General features: G+C 45.1%; 1 protein-coding gene across 1 annotated transcript; it reads left to right on the forward strand.

Annotated features, from left to right (window-relative positions):
• Window positions 1-936: 936 nt before the first annotated feature.
• On the forward strand, window positions 937-1,674 carry olig1 (oligodendrocyte transcription factor 1). The gene has a single exon (XM_036540827.1). It carries the CDS (start codon window positions 937-939, stop codon window positions 1,672-1,674), a length of 738 nt encoding a protein of 245 aa, XP_036396720.1.
• The last annotated feature ends 21,086 nt before the right edge of the window (window positions 1,675-22,760 follow it).

Raw genomic sequence — 22,760 nt, forward strand, 5'->3', positions numbered from 1 at the left:
GGATTTTTGTTTGATGCACTTTTGCTTTTCCTTGTTTTCACCTTGGATCAGAGACAAGGAACAGCTAATGTAACAGGTAGATTTGCTTGGCATGCGTCTAGAGGTTAAAATGAGGGCAGACAATCTGAAACAGGCCAGACTGGGTAGGATCAACAAAGATTGATTCAGTTAGAGGACAGATCTTCTCTCAGGTGTGCGTGCCTCTGTGTCTGTGTGTGTGTGTGTGTGTGTGTGTGTCTGAGAGAGAGCAAGACAGAGAAGGAGGAGAGACAGAAAGTGAGAGAGAGAGGGAGAGAGGGAGAAAGGGAGAGAGGGAGAGAGAGCGAGCTTGTCTGTTCAGTGGTTTTGGGGAGGAAGTCAGTCGAACCTTGGACCTGGGGAGGAGCCCTCACTGACATGTTTCCATTGAGACCCATCTGCGAAGATTGAAAACAACACTCATTCGTCCTTGATTTCTTTTCTCTATCCTGCAAATTTCAACCACAGCAACTGCAGTTCAGACAGCACAAGTCCTGCTGTTTCTCCACCTTAAGCCTGCAGGTGTAGGTAAAGGAAGCAGAATATCATTGGAGCAACATAAAGATCAAAACTTATATATTGTGATTCATCTACTTAAGAGGCTTTTTCACTCCCAGAAGTTCCACAGGGCAAACTGTTTCATTGCTTTGACCAATAAAAAGAGGTGATTGTCTCACCTGGATCACCTGGATTTGGAAAACTTTGCTGAGATGATACTTTAAGCATCCCACACTTTGGACAAGATAGGTATCTGCTAACTCATCATTCAGCCTGTGCTTTGGGCAGGAGTGGGAACTGGAGGTGAGATTTCCCACAATCCTTTCCTCCAAGACTTCTTGTCGTGCTGGTGTTTGCTATCTGCCTGACTCCTCTTGCCTTGCGCAGACCAACGCACCCTGAGACACTGCAGAGCTCAACATGAGCAGTCCGACTGGGCCAAACAGTGGGGAGTCCAGCCTGGTTCCTTCTCTGCATGACAAGACCCCTCGACAGGAGCTGGCCAGGGGGGACATGGGGGAGACGGGGGGAGAGGGGTACCTGCTGGGCCAGCAGGGCGGCAGCAGTGGAACCCAGAGGACGGGGAAGGCCCCTCGGGAGCTGAGCCCCACGGAGCAGCAGGAGCTGAGGAGGAAGATCAACAACCGCGAGAGGAAGAGGATGCAGGACCTGAACGTGGCCATGGACGCCCTGAGGGAGGTGATGGTGCCGTACTCCTCCCCCGCCGCCCAGAGCCACCCCCACCACGGCCAGCCCGGCGCCCCCCCCGGGCGCAGGATCTCCAAGATCTCCACCCTCATCCTGGCGCGCAACTACATCCTGCTGCTGGGCTCGTCGCTGCAGGAGATGAGGAGACTGCTGGGAGAGGTGAGCGTGGGGGTGGGCGTCGGGGTGGGGGTGAACGGCCCCGTCCCCCGGCTGCTCCTCACAGGGAGCTGGCCGTTCTTCACCGCCCCCGGGCAGCTGCTCCTCGCCTCCGATGCGCTCCTGACCTCGGCCAAGTGCCCCCTGCTCCCCCCGCCGCCCGAGGAGCCCCCCCTCCCCCCGCTCCAGTGGACTGCAGCAGGCGGGGGTCCCGGGGCTCAGCTTTGCACCTGTGGGGTCTGCAGGATCCCTCGCTTTGCCCACAACAGTCCAGCTCCCAGGTTCCCCAAATGACACCCTGTGGGCCTCTTTGCCTCGGACTCATCCTGCATGATACACTCCATGTTTTCAGAGGACTTTTCCTCCATGGTTGGAAAATGTATCATAACTTTCAGTCTGAACTCCACAAACTCTGTTAACTTGAACTACATTTCATGAAATGAATTTAGTTTTTTTAGTCTAGTTTTTTTTCCACAATGTGGACTGTTCTGTTTTCTGTAACAATTGAACAGCGTTGTGTGAATTAGCAGATCTCTGAAGGTGAGTTTGTACACTTTGGTAGAGACTTTGGGAATTATGTGAGATTGTGGTCATTTTGGCTTTATGAGGAAATATTTTAACATTAGTATTGCCATCAAAATACTTTCCACAGAAAAGCATGAATGATATAAAGGAAGGTCATGGTGCATAGATGCAAAAAATAGTAATTATTCACAAAGCATTTAAGTCCCATGCCATTGATAAAATTGATAAATGTAAATGTATTTTAATTTGAGATAACACATCCAGATATGAGAGAAGTTAGATATTAATTGTTTCTATTAAGTGCCAAGCTTATTTAGAGGTACCCAATGCAATTAACCTCCTGATAGTTCTAGATCTGTACCTTTTTAATGTTCAACATTGTACTTAACATTTTATTTTATAAATAAAGTCAACTGTTATACATGCCACATAGTTTTAGAGGATATTTAAGGATATTTAGTATTTTGCATGTTCATATTCATTGGGTCTGTTTTATACAATTTTCTTTAACAACTGAGTAAAAGTTTTTATAGTTGCCTTTGAAACATTCATATATCTACTTAATATCAAGCTTCCATAATGTTATACTGTCATTTGTCAATGTATTACAACAGTCAACTTGAATGCAAATCACTGTTGTGCCTTTTTACAGAATAAATAAATGTGTGTACATATACAAGTATATGTGCGTATATTCATGTATACATGTGCGTGTGTGTGTGTGTGTGTGTGTGTGCATGTGTGTGTGTGTCAGTGCTTGTGTATGTGTGTGTGTGTGTGTGTGTTTGTGTGTGTGTGAAGGAGGGGGTCGGTTTTTTGGTGTGGGGGTACAATAATTAGTGATATAGCTCTGCTTCATGAGCAGAACAAAGTGGAGAAGCGGTGTAGAAAAGCTAAAATAGTGAAACAGTCCTTTTTATTTTGTACTTTACCCCCATCTCATCCTCCATTCATGCCCCAACAAGGAAAAGATCAAAACCTGCGTGTGTAATTACTCCTCTGGCCTAAAAAGGCTTTCTTCTTATTTTCCTCCCTCTTCTTCTCCATCTTTAATCGAATTCTTAATGTTTCTCTCTGTGTCAAAGGGCTTGGATGGATTGGTGGCTCTCATTACACACACTTCACAATACGTTCAAACGCCCAGAAAATCTGTCTCCCTGAATGAGCTCTCCCTCTCTCCCTCCTACCCCCCCCCAACACCCCCCAGGAAAAAAGCAGGCAGCCCCTTTAAACAGTGGACTGGGGTGGGAGGGGGGTGAACGAGAGCAGTGGCAATCAGACCCTCGGAAAGAATTGCATGAATAATAATAATAATAATAAAATACTCAAAATAATTGCTACCTTGGAATAAGGGGATTACAAGGCTAGACGTGTGAATGGAAGGCGCTGGCTTTATAGGAGAGAATATGTTGCCTATTGGGGAGGACAGAGGGAGAGGTGCACGTTATTAAGTGAGATTAAGCTTAATGGGCTTGATTTTCTTACAAGGAAAGAGGAGGGGGGAGGAGAAAAGGGGGAGTATTAGATTCAGATTGAAAGATCAAAGAGAATACTAAGACTTAAACCCCATCGTTTTCATTTACATATAGCTGCTTTATGTCTCTTTACATCTCAAAAGGATTACCTTTCCAATTTTTTTATTTTTTTCTTCTTGTGTTACCTATCCCGCTCCGGCCTCCCTCCTCCCTGGCTCCCCTGCTTATCTCCGCTTGTGTCTGGGGGATACTCAGTCCCCTCTCTTTCTTTCTCTTTCTCACTCTCACTTTTCTTGCAATTGCGGGTCGCATTGTCGGGGAGACGCGGGGGTCTGGTCAGTTTTGTGGCGGTCGAAACCTCTCTTTGTGTTCTCACGTTAACTCATCTCCCTTTCATCCTCGCAGCTCAATGGCCGAGGGGAGATGGGGGCAGCCGGGACAATGCCCGCGCACAGAAACACGCACACATGCACAGACAATCGCAAGAAATGCGAAGAGAGGGAGGAAAAATGAGAGAGACAAAGGAAGTTGGATGAGGGCGGTTTATTGTGATTCGCTAAAAATGGCCCATTGACAAGACCTGGGTAAACTTAACAAGGCCGAGGAGATGGATCTAACACAGTCATGTGTGTGCGCTTGGGGAAAAGCTGGAAACACCTGAGGTAGGGTGGGTCTTGGTTTAGCTCACCTATGGAGGAAACTTTGCAATCTCTATTATCAGAGAATATGTCCAGAAATTATGTTTGCTGCAGAATCGCAATGAATCTTGTGTTAGTTTCTGTCCTTTTAAGCGTGCATGAAAATGCAAAAAGAACAATGTTTACTACATACCATAATTAATAATGAAATCAGTTGCCAGAACAGTTTTGTTCAGTGCACACACCCTGTGATGTGGTTGGAAAACACAGTAACATTTCCTTTAGGGTCCTTCCCTGTCTCTAGAATAAATAAATTCTCAAATTTCTGGATAATGCAATTTAAATATCAATATCAACATGTAGTATCTTTATCGGTAAAGAGAAATGTTCACAGATTTGTCCAAAATGGAAGCATTAAATGCTCTGCTCTTTTTCTTCACCTTTTCCCTGTGCGTGTAATGTTAACTGACTGCCATGCACAAGCTAAAGTCAAATTGCCCACTGTTAAAATACTAACTGAGGAGCATCCATCCTTCCTTGTGAGTGAATTGGATGGTTTGAGAAGGCCTCCCGTTCAGGCCTGCACAGGCCTGGAGATTCATCCTATCTTCACTCTAAGGACAGGCAACCCTGATGTTCTGTGTCTCATTTAAGGTGCTCATGACGTATCTCTAGTGCTTCATCACATGAACATGTGGAGTGTGTGGCCTTCTCCGAGTTAGACTCCTGCTCCCCCTCCCGCACACACACACCCATACACACAAACACACACTGCTCACATACAAACATTCACACTCTCTTAGCACACATAATGTAAGGAGCCCCTCCCCCATCTCTTGTACTATCCCCAAAGTGTACCAGGGACCTCCCCTTCCCATCAACATCCCTGGTCAACCCCTATCTCCCAGCACACAAGGCCTTCAAAATTTCAACGTGGGGAGTCCCTGGGGTAGGAAGTGCCGGGCAATAAATTTCACCTTCTGTATAAGAGTGAGGAGCGGTCAGGACCCCCATTTACTTTCTCTGACTCTCACTGTCCCGCCCCTGTTATTCATCTCCTGAAACAGCCTCCTGTACCCTCCCCACCCTGCGTTCCTATTCTAATCGCTCCCTTTGGCCAGTGCAGCAACCTTACAGCTTCCAAATTCCCATACTAACCCCCTGGTTTACAAAGGTGTATTTTACGTAAGACAAACCAGCGTGCCATTGTAAACGGAATTCTCTGCATGTGCTGGAATTTGGGAGTTCTGCCGTATGTCAGGAGACTTTGGTCTGCATCTGTTAGTTTCCACTGCTATTCTGTATCAAGAGACTCCTTGGAGCTGAGGTTGTGGAAGGTTGATAGAATTTTCACATGAAGAAGCTAGAGTTTGGAAAAGACTCAAAATGCAAAGCAAAATGCAAAACATGTCATGTTTCATAGCATTGGTGTGAAAGTTTTGATTTTACTGCAGCCACAGCTTGTCAATCAGGTTCAGAGGTTCAGAGGATCGCTTTCCCGATGCCACGGTCAGCGCCGCCGCGGCCTTGACGTTTGGTTTGCACTCCGCGCCCGTGGGCTACTTTAGCACACTCCGCACTTCACAGCTGGCTCTTGAGTGGAGAGGGTCCCTCTCCGTCCTTACAGTCTGCCGGCATCGGGCCGCTTCACGCAGAGAGGAGAGCAAACAACCTCTCACCAGGATCACCATTGTTGGCGACACACACACACACACACACACTCACACACACACACACACACACACACACACACACACACACACACACACACACAGAGCTTCTCCTGAAAGCAGCAGTAGCTGGGGTGCAGTGTCTGTGGTAGGACCCCCCCCACAGTGACAGTGTGGCAATGACCCCATAGCCCTCTGTTTGCCCTTTGAACACTTCTCCCCCCGGGGCCTGGAATGCCAGTTAACACATCGCAAACTTTTTCCCTCTTTCTCCTCTCCCTTTCTTCCTCCTCCTCCCGCCGCTGTTGAGTTTGCCGGCCCTGACAGAAACCGGCCCTCTCGCTCCTCTGTTTGGGCTTCCCTTTCTTCCCTCCTTTTAGCTTAATTGAGTTGTTTGGCAGGCAGGCTTGTCAAGCGGCGGTGTCTACGTGGGGAGTCCGCGGGTCAGGAGAAAAGGTGGGGGTGTCTGCAGAACAGAGGGAGAGATTCTCCTATTGTGCCGCGCTAGACGGGTTACTTTTTCACCGTTAGTGCTGCCTGACTGGGCATGATGCTGAGAGAGGGGGACTCGGGCCGGGACACTGTACGGCAGAGAGCCACGCTCTTCTGTTCCCTCTGCCTTAATGCTTCTCTCTCTTAATGCTGCATACAACGTCATACTTCATTCAGCATGATTCAAATCCAAATCAGGAAGTTTTCCTAAAATATGGAACGTTGTGATTTTTATGTCAGTCTTCGAGTAGCTCACCTGAAAAGTCCATTAAATTTAGTGTATCAAAGTTTAATTACTGCATGCCTTTCCAAAATTTGATGGACAGGCCATTGCAATTTTGACATGCAATTGAATCAGTAAGCAGTACATGCTTTTAATTAACACAGCTTCAAATTTTTAATTTTTGTCATGTTAATAGCATTAAAACTATTGTTTCTTTGAGTCTTTACTGTCTTCTCTGAGAGCCTTACATGTATGTCTCCTGAATATTTTGAAAATCTAAGAAATGTAAATAGAATAAATGAAAAATGAGAATGATTTAATGATCAACTGCTAAATCTGAATGAAGGATTCATGTACAGGCTGTTAATATCAGGATGTTTTGCATCGATTACGTGAATAGTAAAAATTATATATAAACAGCTCTCCTCTTTAAAATGTAGAAAATGTAAAGACTATACCACAAAATAGAGTTAAAATATCAAATACATACATGTATGTAAACAGATAAAGCTACGAATTGGGTGTCCTAGCTGAATCAGTCCAGTCATGTCTGCGGTGTGTGGGAGAAAGCACTTTGACACAATAATCCTCAGAACCACAATTCAGGGCTGTTGACAGTGGGCTGATGTGATAGCACTCAGCTCAGAGTACCTCAGCAAATACCATAAATGTCCATTATATTTAGAGTCTGGTGCTCCACAAGGGACGGACAAATACTCCCCATATGCTCATGTGCAATTATCAGTTGGCTCTTACATTCATTCCTCATTACATAAATCTTAATTTTACTGTCTTTATTCTTTATTTATATTATTTTAAAATGATGTTTTTAGATAAATTGTGTACACACATACAGACACACACACAATGTGTACACACACATATACATGTGTGTAGAAGGATTGAATTCTGTCATTTCAACAAACGTGCAGCTGCCACTGTATTAGTTAATTCATTTAGACACAATTTTTGTTAAGATTAATTTTGAATGAAGAAAAATGAAATAAAAAAATACATTTGAATATATTATTAATAAATGACAATTATAATTAAACATTTCATATTCAAACATGTGGAAAAACTAGAAAAAAAAACCCACTAAACCCACTAAACCCACTAAAACTTTAATTAATCATACTTTCAGATGTTTCAGATTAAATTCAATTTTCATTCATTTACCTATTTCATTAAGTTGTAAACTGGTTGGAACAAACTTAAATATTTAAATATTAAAATATTCCCAAATGTAAAGTGACCCTGCTGAAAGACATGCATTCACATTTTGCCCTGCATGTTTGTGCACAGACTGTTTTCAGCCGTTCAGTTGAAAAATACACATTATTAATTATGCATGGTTTTATTTACCACATCTCTATAGTAAATATGTAATGAGTATGTTTAATATGACATGGTTCATCTCAGCTGCTGTCTTTCTGCTGTCTGTTTTCTCCCTGTTTGTCTGTCTGTCTACATAAGAGGATGACATTTTAATTCAATCACATAACTTGACTGGCACTAGCAAATAATGTCTGCAATCCAGCTGCACTAGTATTTCTGCTAGTCCTGCCTCTAGTTTAATGATCCTGCTACATGTTATATGCATTGTGGGATAGTTTATGAATTCTGTTCTGTAGAAGAGAAATCTCAACAAGCTAAACTATTTCTTTGGTTGCAGTCTGGAGATCTTACACAGTTATGTCAATGTTTTTCACATAGTTTCCAAACTGCTGGCAGGTATGTTGCATGGTGAGGACTGGACTTCACCAGGGCTGCTGTACCTGTCAGGGTGTCTGTCTGAAGCCGCTCGCCAGCTTGCCACTCTGTCAGTCTGTGGATCATTCTCTCTTCCGCTGTACCTGTCTTTTTGTAGTCGTACTCTTCACAACAGAGGGACAGTGAAGGGCAAGGGGATGAAGAGAGGACGTTGTGTGTGAGGGGGTGGGAGGGTGGTACTGTACAAGGTCTGGACTGGAGCCACCTCACTTCTCATGCACCCCCCCCCCCATCCTTCTGCGATGGCCTGACAGCAGCACACCGAGCCGCCAGACAGACGCTCTGCTGACCAGCATAAACCGTGGACACGCGGGCCCAAGGGCAGCAGAGGGGAAGGGGGGGGGGGGGGGGGTGCGGAGACTTTCTACTCCCCCCAGCCTGCTGGAATGCGATAAGCAGCAGGCAGGGTCAAAGCAACAGCACATCAGAGGGAGACCGTCTTGAATTTTTAACACAGGGGTTTTTTTAAACAAATTACTTCGCCCAATCTTTTTTCTTAGCTTTTATTTTTTTACACAGTGGTAAATATGGTAAATTGTTACCGTATTGCGGGCATACTGGACACTGGTGGTTGTTGGGCAGGAGTGAATCTCATCATCAGTAGATGTTAAATCATATCAGATGTGAACAACTCTAAGCAGGTGTGCTTGGAGTATTAGCAGTATATCATTGAAATAAGACACAGAGTGAATTTAAAGGGATGTCTGGGTTAGAACAAGCTTTTACCCAATTGCTCTAATGATGAGAACAGAGAAAAAAATACTTAAGGATAAAGAATTGCAGAATAACCTCTTTCTTAAATGAAAATATTATGATTCCACTGATGTGTGGATAACATGACCTTTCAGTGTGAAAACTGCTGAATTGAAGTGTTCTGTAAACTTTCCTGCAAACTACATTTGTTGCTATCAATAAACATATCAATAAAAAGCTGTTCCTCAGCAACTAGATATGATGCGTTTTATTCGTCATGATGAAGCAGCTGTATTTATAAGATCAACTGAAAAAGTCGCAGTATCTCTGGTAATCAGCTCATATCCCTCAGAATAATCAAGTCACCTGACCCTAAAGGAAAAATGTGCTAAGATTCATGGGAAATCATGTTACTTTGCCAGTGATACAGTCTAAAATAAGCCTGGGGCAAAAGTGTGAAAACAGAGCAAAGAGAGAGGTGAGATTGAAATGGTGTGGGTGGCGGTGGTGCCACACGCTGGGGGTGGGTGTGTGCGGGGGGAGGGGGGGGCGGGCGTGGAGGGCACAGAGGGGACACTGTTGGAAGGGCACGCTCACTCCTCTGATCTGCAGGTGCTGCTTTGCTGGACCCCTCTTTTGCATACATTTGCATTCTGTCAGACGGACCGGCACTGACAGCTTCCAGATCATTGTTCTGGACCTGACCCAATCCTGTCGGCCGCAGCGCCGGCCTGTCAGGGACGGTCTCGGGATGCGGGCGTCACCGTGCAGCAAAGTCCTCCAAATGGAGCCGAGCAAGGAGCCGGGGAAGAAAAAAAAAGGGGGGCCGCGTATCTCTTTCATTCCTCCCCTATCTCTCTCTCTCTCTCTTTTTCTCCATCTCGGTCTGCCCCCCTTTTCCCTGGGTGGGTGTTTTGTTTGTTTGTTTCCCCTCCAGCTGGGGAAACAGAATTGTGCTCACCGTGGCCGACCAGGGAGGCTTGTAGGACCACGTACCTCACAGCATGGTTCGCCCGCAATCGCTCATCGCCCTGCGCCTCTCCCCTGCAGACACGCCTTGTCCGCGGACATGAACTGAGCACCGTGAACGTGCGGGGATGAACTCACAATAAAAACAATCCAACCGAAAAGCAAAACCCAAACAGAACCGGCAACAAAGTTAATAAAATATTACTATGGCTTATTTTTGTAAAAACGGTTTCAAAAGTGGTTAAAAAAGCAATGCTTTTTTGTTGGGTTTGGTTGTAGCTCTGTGCTTTTTAATGGAATTTATGGAAATGTTAAATATACTTAGTAAACAGTCCAGAAACTCAATTGTACAAGCAGGCCTTTGTTGAACTTTATATTATATACACTTATTAATAAACTTAATTAAAGCATTACTAAAAACTTTTACTATTACTATTATGAGATAACAATAATAAGCAATAGTACTGATATATACATGTTTCCATCATCAATGTACACTATATTCTATGCAATTTAATTATATTGTTATATGAATAATATTTGCATTTGTATTTAACATTTGTCTCTCAATTTATTTAATATTAAAAACTATGAAATGTATAATATACCGTATGTAGTACAGAATCAACCGGAGACCTATAAAGGTATTATACTATAACTACTCAGTTTACAATCAAGTTTAAAATATGCTATAATTGTATTGTTTGAAGTATTTTGTTTGACACATAAAAAGCCATTCACCATTCAGATTTGTGTGCTGACCCCCTCTGAAAGATAGCGTCATTCTCAGTTGAAATTAAATAATTGTGGAATTATGGAATAATTAATACTTGAAAATGATTTCTGAATTATTATTTAATTTTGACTAAAATTGGTCTCAAGCATATATTTTTTGTAGAGTTTTCCGTAGAGATATTTTATGTCTACAGGTCCATGTCTATTATTTCACTTAAATGTGCAATGACTCACAAGCAATATACAGCTAAATCAGTATTAAACAATGTCAATTATAGTAGCAATAAAACAATGGCAATGAAAAAATAATGAATATATTGAATATGATGAATAAATTTCATCATGGGTGGCTATGAAGCCTCTCTGATGGAGGCATTTTAGATTTGAATATTTCTTTATATTTCTTAGAAATCAAATCAAGCCATGATTATGGAATTGCAATACGATTATTGTTATTCAAAGTAATATATAATATATATTAATGGTAGTAATATTGTTATAAACCTGAAACCCCTTGTGTAGACCACAAAGCAATAGTCAGTAACAGGGTAGCTTCTAAAGTGAAATATTGCAGCAGAGCTGGTCACTGCCCCAGCCCAGAAAGGCCTTCTTTGAGCAGGGAGGACAAAGCCAGCATTAAGGCATCTCTGATTATTCTACCATAGGCCAGTCTGACTCAACGCACATCTTTTTTCTGTTGTTTTTGTTTTATCCAACTGATGTTTGGAGGCTTACGTCGGTGGGTGGGAGAGATGCCAGCGCGAAATAATAATATGTCCCTGACAGAAAGAGAGTGAGGGAGAGAGTGTTGAGGGGCATGTGAGAGTGACAGATTTATAGATACTACAGTGTAATGGTGCACAGGACAATCCGCTCTCTTTATCTGGGGACAAAGATGGGCCTGTTTCTTCGCGGCCTACAAGTGTCCAGGCCATCTGTCTGCACCTCCCCACAGTAAAAACATTGTGCGACTCCACTTCCCCCCACCGCCTCGCCCCGCGGTACTCCTCCCAAACGCCCTGCCGTCCAAACCATTACATCGCACCCTACCAGCCAGCAGCGGCGCGCACAATGAAAGGCAGCTCTTCTCAAGGCAATGATATCATAAAGAACAGCTAGAGCCCTCACGTCCACGCGCACGCACGTACACACACACACACACACACACACACACTCCACATCTCCTCTGCACTGGTCAGAAAGTTGGAGGGTGGGGTGGGGGGGGGGGGGTGATCAGGACAAGGACAATAAGATCTGGTCACCATACACCACTACTGACACAAGACTATTGAAATGCTATTGGGCTGAGGCAGAGAAGAGAGAAGCCTCTGTACCATCTGAAGGGACAGAGTAGCCACAGAGGCCAGCAGTAGCAGCAACAGCAGCAGTAGCAGAGAGAACCCTCAGCCACCGATTCCGCCTCTTCATAAATGCGAACATCTCTCTGTGAGATGTGTTTTCTTTGCTCTTCCTCCTCTCTTTCTCCGAAGGGTGTGAGGGACAGTGAGGGTGTGTGTTCGCTGCTGGCAGAGCGTCTCGGGCCGTCACAGTGGGAAACTTGTTCTGGGCTCCTCGGAGGCACCATGAGGGCAGCGGGCCTCTTTATTCCGGCAGCAGCGGGACGGGCGCCTGGAGACGGGACACTCCTGACACCTGCATCCTATTGCGCTGCGAGACAGGGCCACAGTCAGAGAGAGGGCAGAGGGACACCTGCACCCCTGTTTCTGTCACAGAGAGCCTCCTTATTTACGATCTGAAAGCTACTGCTGTGAATTCTCTTTGCTTCTCTTTTTCTCTCCCTTTGCAGACAGGATGTTCTCTGTTTGTGAATCCATCATTTAGTCATTTCCTCATCTGCTCTAAAATCTTGCTCGGTTTTCTCTTCCTCGGTTTTGTTCCAGTTTACCTCTGCTTTGCATATTTATTCCCGGAAAAAAAAGCAGAAAGGGTGTCTTTCATTCATGGTTATCTTATATCATAGGATAACAATTGTAAGCACACTGACAAAATAAAGCTACTTTTATTGCATGCATGCATAATGTGACGCACTTGATTACCTTTTAACATTTACCGAAAGCAATTTATTTATAAATTTATTTGTCAGATATCTAGGGCATCTTACACAATTAAAATATTACAATACGTCAAAGACACCACCACGGCAGCAAAAAATAATGATAATATAGGTATGAGCCAGAATTACAGTAAACAGCGATTATGTTGAAAAGCTAGGCTCAAACAAAAATATAACAATAAAAAGTACATTATCGTTAAGAGCTACATGATCATATCACATTAGACTGAACACAGAACCTAAAATGATTTATGAGGCAACATTATCTTATCATTATCCACAATCTGGAAACAAAGGTGATATTAGTTGAATAGGTGTGATTGAGATTTATTCTGAGGTTCTGATAGTTGCATTTAGATCATTTCACCACTGGGGGACCAACAGGAGAAAAAAATAATGATTTTAACTTTGGAATGTGTGGACATGAAACAGAGGATGAACCAGATAATGGGCTAAACGTAGAAAGGAGCTCTTCCCTTGTCTGCTCGGCCAGTGAAAGGGACAAGGGCAGGCAAGACATGTGCATATTTTGGGAGACTTGTGAGATGGCAAACACAAGAAAACAACAGAGAGTTGTAGTAGTCTAAATGGGGTTGTGTAATGTATCAAACCATGAGTGGGGTCAAGTAGGTAGTGAGAAACAAAATCATCTAATACTGCTGTCTAAGAACCAGAAGAACCACGTCTCCAAAGCAAATGTTCTTCAAGGTTTTTAGTTTACCATCAGGGGTATCGAACAGTGTGCGATATTAAAAAATGATAGAGAGATCTTAGACAGGTGAGAATTTGGCCGGTAAGTAGACCTTGTCTGTCTTGAAGAAACTGAGTTTGTGGTGGTGGATGATGTCCAAGATGAGAATTCAGACAGACGCTCCAAGAAAAAATGATCACTGTCATCAGCGCAACAATGGTAGTATAACAGCAGCAGAAAAAAGAAGTATGAATAGAAAACAGAAGCTGTCAAAGCACTGAACTCTTGACGAACTCTCCTGGTTGGAAGGATCAAAAAGGGAGGAGGTAATCCAGTTCGGAGCAGTGCCCGATATTGCAGTACCTGCTAGGGTGGCAGGGACCCCTGGTCTACGCTTCAAAAAGATCCAGTGGGATCTCAGCAGAGGAAAACAAAGCTTCTCTTGCAAAGTTAAGGGCCTCAGTCATTGAGAGAAAAGCAGTTTCTGTAGTGTCCTGCCTTGACATCAGACTGGTGAGAGTCCAGGATGTTATTCTAAAGTTTATTCTAAAATGATTTTTTTTTAAAATACAGCACTACAACAAAATAATTAATTATTACATGATGTAGAGGCTTTTGGTTCTGTTTCTGATTATTTCACTCTGGGCTAGTACAGTGTGTAATCAAGTAGGAAATTTTTGAATTTTTGTGTGGACACACATCTTGACATGGCGTATACATATACCTAACTCATCTTTACTATCAGGCGTTTCTGTTCTATAGTATCAACCATTGTACATCACTAAACATTTACCGTGATAATGTCAGGGACCTCATGCTAAGAATGTGCCAGTGCTGTAAAAGGAGTATGGGGAATAAACAAAGTATGCACTAGTGTGCAAAGCAAGGGGCAGGAATCATACAAGCCGTGAAGTTACCTGTAGGTGTTGCGCTTTCTAAACTGCATTACCCCCTCTACTCTCCATTTCTGCTGCTCTCCAGGGTGCTGAAACCTGGGGTGAAATCTACACTCTTGCAGGAGAGCTGCATATCTGAATACACCAGTCCCTGAATGTCCTTTTTATGGCCTGTAGCATGTCCTCTCTGACTTTTGATTCTTGAAAAGAAAAGAGACATTGTTAAAATGTAATGCTACTTCACACTGTATGGGAGGCAATACAGTAAACCCACTGGTTGGTGTACGAACAAATTGAGAGGAAAAATCCCAAACAGTGCAATATCTAATTCCTGCATATTACACGAACAGCAACACAAAGGAAATAAAATGTGATATAAAAAGAAAAAAAGCTGATGTAGCTCTATACCCCCATATGACATTCACATGCGGTTCTGATACAGTCAGGATGCACTGTGCACATATTGCACACAAATGCGGCACCGCCAGGAAGTAGATCAGTTTCACACCCAGTGCATACACGTTCTACACTCATACAGTCAGTGTGTCGACTCCACACCCTGAGCAAATGCACACATCACTTAAGCAACCAGGAAGATGATAAATCCTACACAGCGCCCTAACACAAGGCAATGCTCATAATCAGGATAAAGATCCATTCTACACACAGGACATACACATACAGTACTGACACAGTGGGAGGCTGTTGGAGAAGACTGTATCGCCCACAACTAATAGCATCCTCTAATGGGCAAACTTGGCAACACATTTTTTTTCTAATGCACAGAGAAGAAATGTATGTTTATGCACTCATTAACTCCCCCATTATGTTAGATTTAAATGGCATTAGGTTGCTCAGACAGAATAGCAAAATAAAGTAGCACTCTTCCCTATTAGAGGAAAAAAAAAAGACAAAAACAGAGACCGTGATGAGATGCAGGTGTATGAGCATAATTTTCCCAGTGGAATTTCTCCATCTGAAGTCACATGACCCTTACCCCCTCCCCCCATCTATTCTACCCTGAGAGATAGACCAAGGTTGATTTCTCCTCCAAATAAATGTTGACTGGTGTGTTCTGTCTTTAAAGTCTAATGTCTGTGATTACATCTTCTAATTAACTGCTCTGAGTCAGAGAAGGAGTTAATTGACTAGAACAGAATTAGAGTCTCACTCACAATGACATTTATAGTCAATTAGGGCTGAGGTGGGGGGGGGGGGTGCGTCTGAGTCACACCTCTGGGTTGGGGTTGGAAGGTGTTGGAGGGGGGGGGGACGGTCTTCCAGGTGGACTTGTGGGTGGAGATGCCTCATAGGACTCAGAGAGATGGGGGAGAGGGTTAAGAGCATCTGACAGGTAGCCATGGAGCCATGCGCTGTTTCAGTGGGACTGACCCTTAATGTACCCTCAGTGATCACAACAGACATCAACAGACATCATTTACTGTGACATCTCAGGTGTAATAGCAAGGCATGTATAAACACCTTCCCTGACCATAGCCAAGTGAGGTGTAAAGCGAGTCTAAAGCATGAATGACTATTGCAGATACAACTACAACCAGCAGCACAGAATGACAATGACACCCAATTTTTTTGTCATAGCAGTGGCCATGTTGAGGTGACTGAGAGCAACACAATACATCTTTTGTGCATTTACAATGAGAGTCTTGTGTACAATAGATGTCATTTTTGTGTTGTTGTTATTGTTGTTTTAAGCCTGTTTGTTTTCCAGGGTAAGGGGCGAGGGCCTCGCCCCCAGCAAACAAAAGGAGGACGCTTGTGTTTGCCTCGTTCACAAACACACAACAGTAGAATCAGCCGGGTAAAGTAGGTCAGGGGGAAAAGGACCTTGATTAGAGAGAGCCATGGGGGACACTCTCAGGGAGGAGGCCAGAGAACAGGCACAACATGTTTCTTAATGAAGTTACATATATAAACACGTATGTACTGAGATATATAAACATAAACCCACGAAGCTAGTTTTCTTTTTTGCTTTCTACTGATTGTCATTGTTTTGTATCTCTTTGTATCTTTGTCATCATTCTCGTAATTATCCAATATTCTCACGGTTTTCTCGTTTTCTTTCCCTGACCTTTCCGCACCTCTCTCATCTTCTCAGCCTTTCTCTTTCTCTCGCATCCTCTCTACCATTTGCCCTATTCCCAAAGTACTGCCGCCCTCCCTGGAGTGGTACTGTACACCCCCCCCCAACCCCCCTTTTCCCTCTCTCACCCCCCCGAGCTTTGGCCCTGCTCATTAGTGAGTATTTTCTGCATGTTTGTTAATTGTGTCCCAGCTTCCTTGCCACCTGCCTCACCCCTCCCCGCTCTCCCTCCTGTCTGCCGTTCTCATCTGTGCTCTCTAACAGCTCCTAATTGTCATCATAAGGCTCCCCTCCCTGTCACAACTGGAGAACAGACCGCAGACCGACAGCACACAGGCTGGCCGGGGCCACTCCCGAGACCGCGGCCGCCCCAGGGAAACAGGGTAGCAGTTCTGGCAGGGAAACAGGGAATGATACTGTAGCTAACAAGGGGGAACTGGGTGTGGGAGCGAGCAGAGGGATGGAGTTCTGCAGAGTAGCCGACACAGCTGAAGGTTAAGAAGAGCAGTTAAAGGGCGACCCTGTAGGATAGGGGTTTAAGGACCAGGACTTGTGGCCAAAGGTTGCAGGTTTGGTTTCCAGGTGGGACTTTGCCTGTTGTGTCCTTGAGCAAGGAAATCCAACCCGAAGTGTCTCAGTAACAAAGTAACCAGCTGTGTAATAAGTGGATAGTATGTCAGATGTAAGGTATGTTAGTCGGCCTTGGTAAGAGCACCAGCGAAGCAAATTAATTGATGAAAACATGAAATAAAATGAATGAGTGAAAATGCAGGTTTGTGATCATCTGATCATGATTTTCTCTGCTTATTGTCATTGATATCCTCTTGGGGTGGACGGCAGGTGTATCCTTGGACAAGGTGTTCAACAATATCCATCTATGAAATGGATAAAATGTAAAAACGTACATTGCTCTGGATAAGAACTCATGCTAAGTTACTACAATGAAACTGACATTTTGTACAGATATGGATGCTTAAAAAATGTAACACCTCCTAGGTGTGAAGGTTAAAACACAGCAATCGATATGGCACAAGGTATTTGTCTCTGTCATAAATTGCACCTCATCATAAGGAGTGCACATTTAATCTACCTGCTGTCAAAAGCACCTAAACAACATTTACGGAGTCAAAAGCAAACTTTTCTGCAATCAACAAAGCAGGATTGATCTCCATTAAAATCTGTGCAGCTTGGCAACGGCCTTTCTCTCCACGGGGAGAGCAGAGCACGGGGAATATTTGGGCAGTTTGGCACGGGGCTGGGGGTGGATGGGGGGGGGGGGGGGGGGGGGGGGTAAGCGGGAGCTTTGTATGGGGCAGTGGGGCTGATGAAGGAGGAGGGGGGGGGGGGTGCGCGCCGGTTTGGGGCATCTGTCTGCCCAGCGTGGGGCCGCAGCGATCCCGCAGTCGGGCAGCTGGAGGCTCAAGCTGTTGTGTGGGGTTCGCTGAGTGGTGGCGGAGTGGAGCGGCGCAGCCAGCGCGGGCCGACCGTTGCTCCGCTGCCCGGGACACGCGGCTTGGCAGGCCTCCACCAGGGGCTGACAGCTCGACACAGCCCTGCACTGGGGGGGACGCGGAGAGGGGGGGGCGCCTGGGGGTCGCGCTTACAGACTGACAGTCAGGCAGCAGTTCGGTCCCAGGCACTCGGCCAACTCAGCGCCGTGGAAACAAGGAGCACGGCATCACGGCCAAAAGCTTAACAGTGACTAAATGGCACTTTGATAAGTGCGCTTGGCTGTATGCAAGGGAAAACCAAGGGCTGGACATATTCTATATGTGGTATCTACATGAGCCTGAGTAAAACTCAGTCAAATAAATGACCAATCTTTCCAGCATAATATTGCTGGAGTTCTTTTAAGAAGAGACATTGGTTAATCTAGTGTGATATTTATTAAAATAAAATATGAATGAGGATCCATGCTGGTTTGTGTTGGTAGCAAGCTAGTCACTGTTAAATTTTCTAGATAGGTGAACTGTTTTCAAACCACTGTTTATCTACCTCTTTTCACTCTGTGTGTATGGCATATGTACGGTAATATCACACAGTATTCATGGCACAGGGAAATGCAGCATTCATAAATAGGCTTTACTGCTGTATGGGACAGTATGCCATGTCTCTAGCAGTCTCTGCCTGCAGGGCTGTGTATAAAATATGCAACCCAGTCCATTTAATACCGTCTGTTTTGTGTCTTTATCATATCTGTTTAACACCTGCCTCCACGCCGGATTTGGGATGTTGACATTAAAAGCAATCATTTCTGAATAATTTCTGAATCATGTGAAATCTGACCTCTAGTGCGCACTAAAGTCCTGCTTCTTTTCATGTGTTTCACCATTGACTGGGCATAGACATTGATTTCATTATATTATCCTCATTTAGCAGACGCTCTTATCTGGAGCAAATTAAAAAGCGGAAGTGTGAGTGTGTGTCAGCAGAGTGTGCGTGTTACCGTCCGCCTGTGTGTGTCCATTAGGTGCCCTTTCTCTCTGACAGGCCCAGAGAGTGAGTGAAGGGCGCTGGGGTCTTGCTGGGGTCTTGATTTTGGCGGTCATGAGCGTGCCTTCAGAGCGAAGCTGGCACCATCTGCTTGCGGGCCCTTTCTGGGATGGCCCCGGCTACTGCCCTGCCCCCGTCCCCACCCCCACGGGGTCAAGGACCCGGCACTAGGTCTGCAGGCAGATGTCCCCCCCAGCTACACAGCCCCATTAATTAAACAGAACCACGGCCTGCCAGGCCCATGTGGACATGTAGGCCAATTGGTCTGTGCGGGTGTTATCCTGTTGATGGGGGGGAGGGTCAATGGACACTCAGAGGGACAGGATCAAGTGTCTGCCAAGGTGTTCTGGGGAGAATGCTTTTCATGATAAAATCTGAACTGTTTCCAACATGTATATGGATGTTTGTGCATGTGTGACTGAGTGCATGTATGTCAGTGATAATTCTGACCCACTCAGCCACCATCACTGCCCCTCTGAACAGCCCCTCATCCCCCATTCCTGCCCCTCCTGCCCCTATACCCTACATGTCCCCTATGACCCCCACTCCAGGAACTGTCCCTCACAGCTCCTGCCCCTCCCCAAACTCCTGCCTCTACTCTCCTGTCCCTCCTTCCTCTTCCCGCCCCCCTACCCGATCCCTACAGCCCCCCATTTCCTCCTTCTTGGCCCTATCTCTCTGCTGTCCTTAAGCTCCTCACCCCCCCCCCCCCCCCACCCCCCACTTCTCTCCACAGCCAGGACCCCAGCATCTGTGTGGGAAGCTGGCTGCTGTCACATCAACTTATCTCTGGTGCCCATGCTGGGCCGGCCTGGCTCCAATAAAGCAGCAGGACTTTGATATAATGAAGAAGCTGCAGAAGGGTCTGAGGGTCTCCAGTGTGTGTGTGCGCTTCTGTGAGGGCTGCGAGGGAAAGCCGAGGGGGGTCCACACAAAACGGGGGGCCCTCCATCTTTCATCCCCGACCAGCTCCTGGGCTTTCCTATTAACTTGTTAACACACACTCCCGCAGCAAAGTGATCAAAGGAGCCCGGCGCTGGCTTGAAAGAGCGGGGCTGAATTAAGGGACGCAAACGTGTAAAGTGAGAGAGTTAATTTGTAAACCGGGCAGGCCCCAGACCCTGGGCCTCCAGTGAGGAATCTGGCAGGGGAATGCTCCTCCTCAACACAGAGACCACAGAGGGCGATCAGGTGGGCCGGTCGAGGGCCTCTCTGTGGCTGTCACTGCAGCATCACAATGCTGCCTGCAGTATCTTAGGAAAACAGCTACATTCTTACATCCAGCCACCGCCATGCATTAATACAGTGCTGGCCAAAAGTATTGGCACCCCTGCAATTCTGTCAGATAATGCTCAATTTCTCCCAGAAAATGATTGCAATTACAAATGTTTTGGTAGTAATATCTTCATTTATTTTGCTTGCAATAAAAAAACACAAAAGAGAAAGAAAAAAAAGTCAAATCAAGTATCAATTTACACAAAACTCCAAAAATGGGCCGGACAAAAGTATTGGCACCCTTTGAAAAATCATGTGATGCTTCTCTAATTTGTGTAATTAACAGCACCTGTTACTTACCTGTGACACATAACAGGTGGTGGCAATCACTAAATCACACTTGCAGCCAGTTAAAATGGATTAAAGTTGACTCAACCTCTGTCCTGTGTCCTTGTGTGTACCACATTGAGTATGGAGAAAAGAAAGAAGACCAAAGAACTGTCTGAGGACTTGAGAAGCAAAATTGTGAGGAAGCATGGGCAATCTCAAGGCTACAAGTCCATCTCCAAAGACCTGAATGTTCCTGTGTCTACCGTGCGCAGTGTCATCAATAGGTTTAAAGCCCATGGCACTGTGGCTAACCTCCCTAGATGTGGACGGAAAAGAAAAATTGACGAGAGATTTCAACGAAAGATTGTGCGGATGGTGGATAAAGAACCTCGACTAACATCCAGACAAGTTCAAGCTGTCCTGCAGTCCGAGGGTACAACAGTGTCAACCCGTACTATCCGTCGGTGTCTGAATGAAAAGGGACTCTATGGTAGGATACCCAGGAAGACTCCACTTCTGACCCAGAGACATAAAAAAGCCAGGCTGGAGTTTGCTAAAACTTACCTGAGAAAGCCAAAAACATTTTGGAAGAATGTTCTCTGGTCAGATGAGACAAAAGTAGAGCTTTTTGGGAAAAGGCATCAACATAGAGTTTACAGGAAAAAAACGAGGCCTTCAAAGAAAAGAACACGGTCCCCACAGTCAAACATGGCGGAGGTTCCCTGATGTTTTGGGGTTGCTTTGCTGCCTCTGGCACTGGACTGCTTGACCGTGTGCATGGCATTATGAAGTCTGAAGACTACCAACAAATTTTGCAGCGTAATGTAGGGCCCAGTGTGAGAAAGCTGGGTCTCCCTCAGAGGTCATGGGTCTTCCAGCAGGACAATGACCCAAAGCACACTTCAAAAAGCACTAGAAAATGGTTTGAGGGAAAGCACTGGAGACTTCTAAAGTGGCCAGCAATGAGTCCAGACCTGAATCCCATAGAACACTTGTGGAGAGATCTGAAAATGGCAGTTTGGAGAAGGCACCCTTCAAATCTCAGGGAGCTGGAGCAGTTTGCCAAAGAAGAATGGTCTAAAATTCCAGCAGAGCATTGTAAGAAACTCATTGATGGATACCGGAAGCGGTTGTTCGCAGTTATTTTGTCCAAAGGTTGTGCTACCAAGTATTAGGCTGAGGGTGCCAATACTTTTGTACGGTCCATTTTTGGAGTTTTGTGTAAAATGATAATTGATTTAATTTTTTTTTCATTGTCTTTTGTGTTTTTTCATTGCAAGCAAAATAAATGAAGATATTACTACCAAAACATTTGTAATTGCAATCATTTTCTGGGAGAAATTGAGCATTATCTGACAGAATTGCAGGGGTGCCAATACTTTTGGCCAGCACTGTAAGTGTACTCATTCTTCTATTGGAAATGTTTTTCCTTAGGCCGTCCATTAACATCTAAATATAGTGAAGAATTGTTTGTTAAACAAAATTTAACAGCTATGTCTAGAGCACACAATCAGTTTCTGAGAGGCATTGGAAGAATAAAGCAGAATAACAGTGAATTCTACCCCAGCATTTGCTGTGCAATCACACGCTCACTCTGACACCCATCTTACTGTAAGACACAGCAGAATCATGCCGCTCACTCCCCACCGGTTTTGAGAGATGGTGGGCAGAGAACGCTGCTGAAGCAACTGAAACAACATGGGAACACACAGATAAGACAGGGGCAGCAGTGGATTGGCTACTGGTGCAGGGTCAGTACTGAGCATACACATCGCAGGGGGCCTTCTGTCTCCCAAATCCGCTGTGTATCTTTCTGCTCCAGTTAGCAAACAGATCATGCTGGGACCGTCCCCCACGAACCCTCTTACTCCTTCTCCTTCCCTCCCTCTCTTTTCCTCTCTCACTCTTTCTCTCTCTCTCGCTCTCTCACACACACACACACACACACAGACAAAGACATGAACACATACATTCTTACATCCCTACACACAGAAAGGAAGCAATGGCCTCCTAATGCAACAAGTGTCCTGTTGTAATTCTTGCATAGTCTTAGAGAGACAGAGAGCAGAGGAGCTGTAGAATAGAAAACCTTGGAGGAGAGGAAAGGGGAGAAGAGAGGAGAGATGAGGAGGAGAAAAGAGAGGCCGGGAGAAAGGAAGGGAGAGGAGAGAAGAGGAGAGGAACTGATGAATCTAACTGCTGTCCTCTCTCAGCCTGGCCTACAGCAGCAGCAGTCTCCCCCCTGCCTTTAGCAGAAAAGTGAGGGATTGTGTGATCTAATGGAGCATGCAGTTATCAGAGAGACAGGCTCCTGATGGTGGGGGTGATGTCATCGTGTTCCTTCAGCCGGCGCGAGGATGGGGGAGGAATGGATGTTGCAAATGAAA

Source organism: Megalops cyprinoides, chromosome 11 (genome assembly GCF_013368585.1).
Source record: "Megalops cyprinoides isolate fMegCyp1 chromosome 11, fMegCyp1.pri, whole genome shotgun sequence".
Classification (NCBI taxonomy): Eukaryota; Metazoa; Chordata; class Actinopteri; order Elopiformes; family Megalopidae; genus Megalops; species Megalops cyprinoides.

What these genes read in the sequence shown, in the direction of transcription:
- olig1 (XM_036540827.1), top strand. Translation starts at nt 937, where the DNA reads ATGAGCAGTCCGACTGGGCCAAACAGTGGGGAGTCCAGCCTGGTTCCT.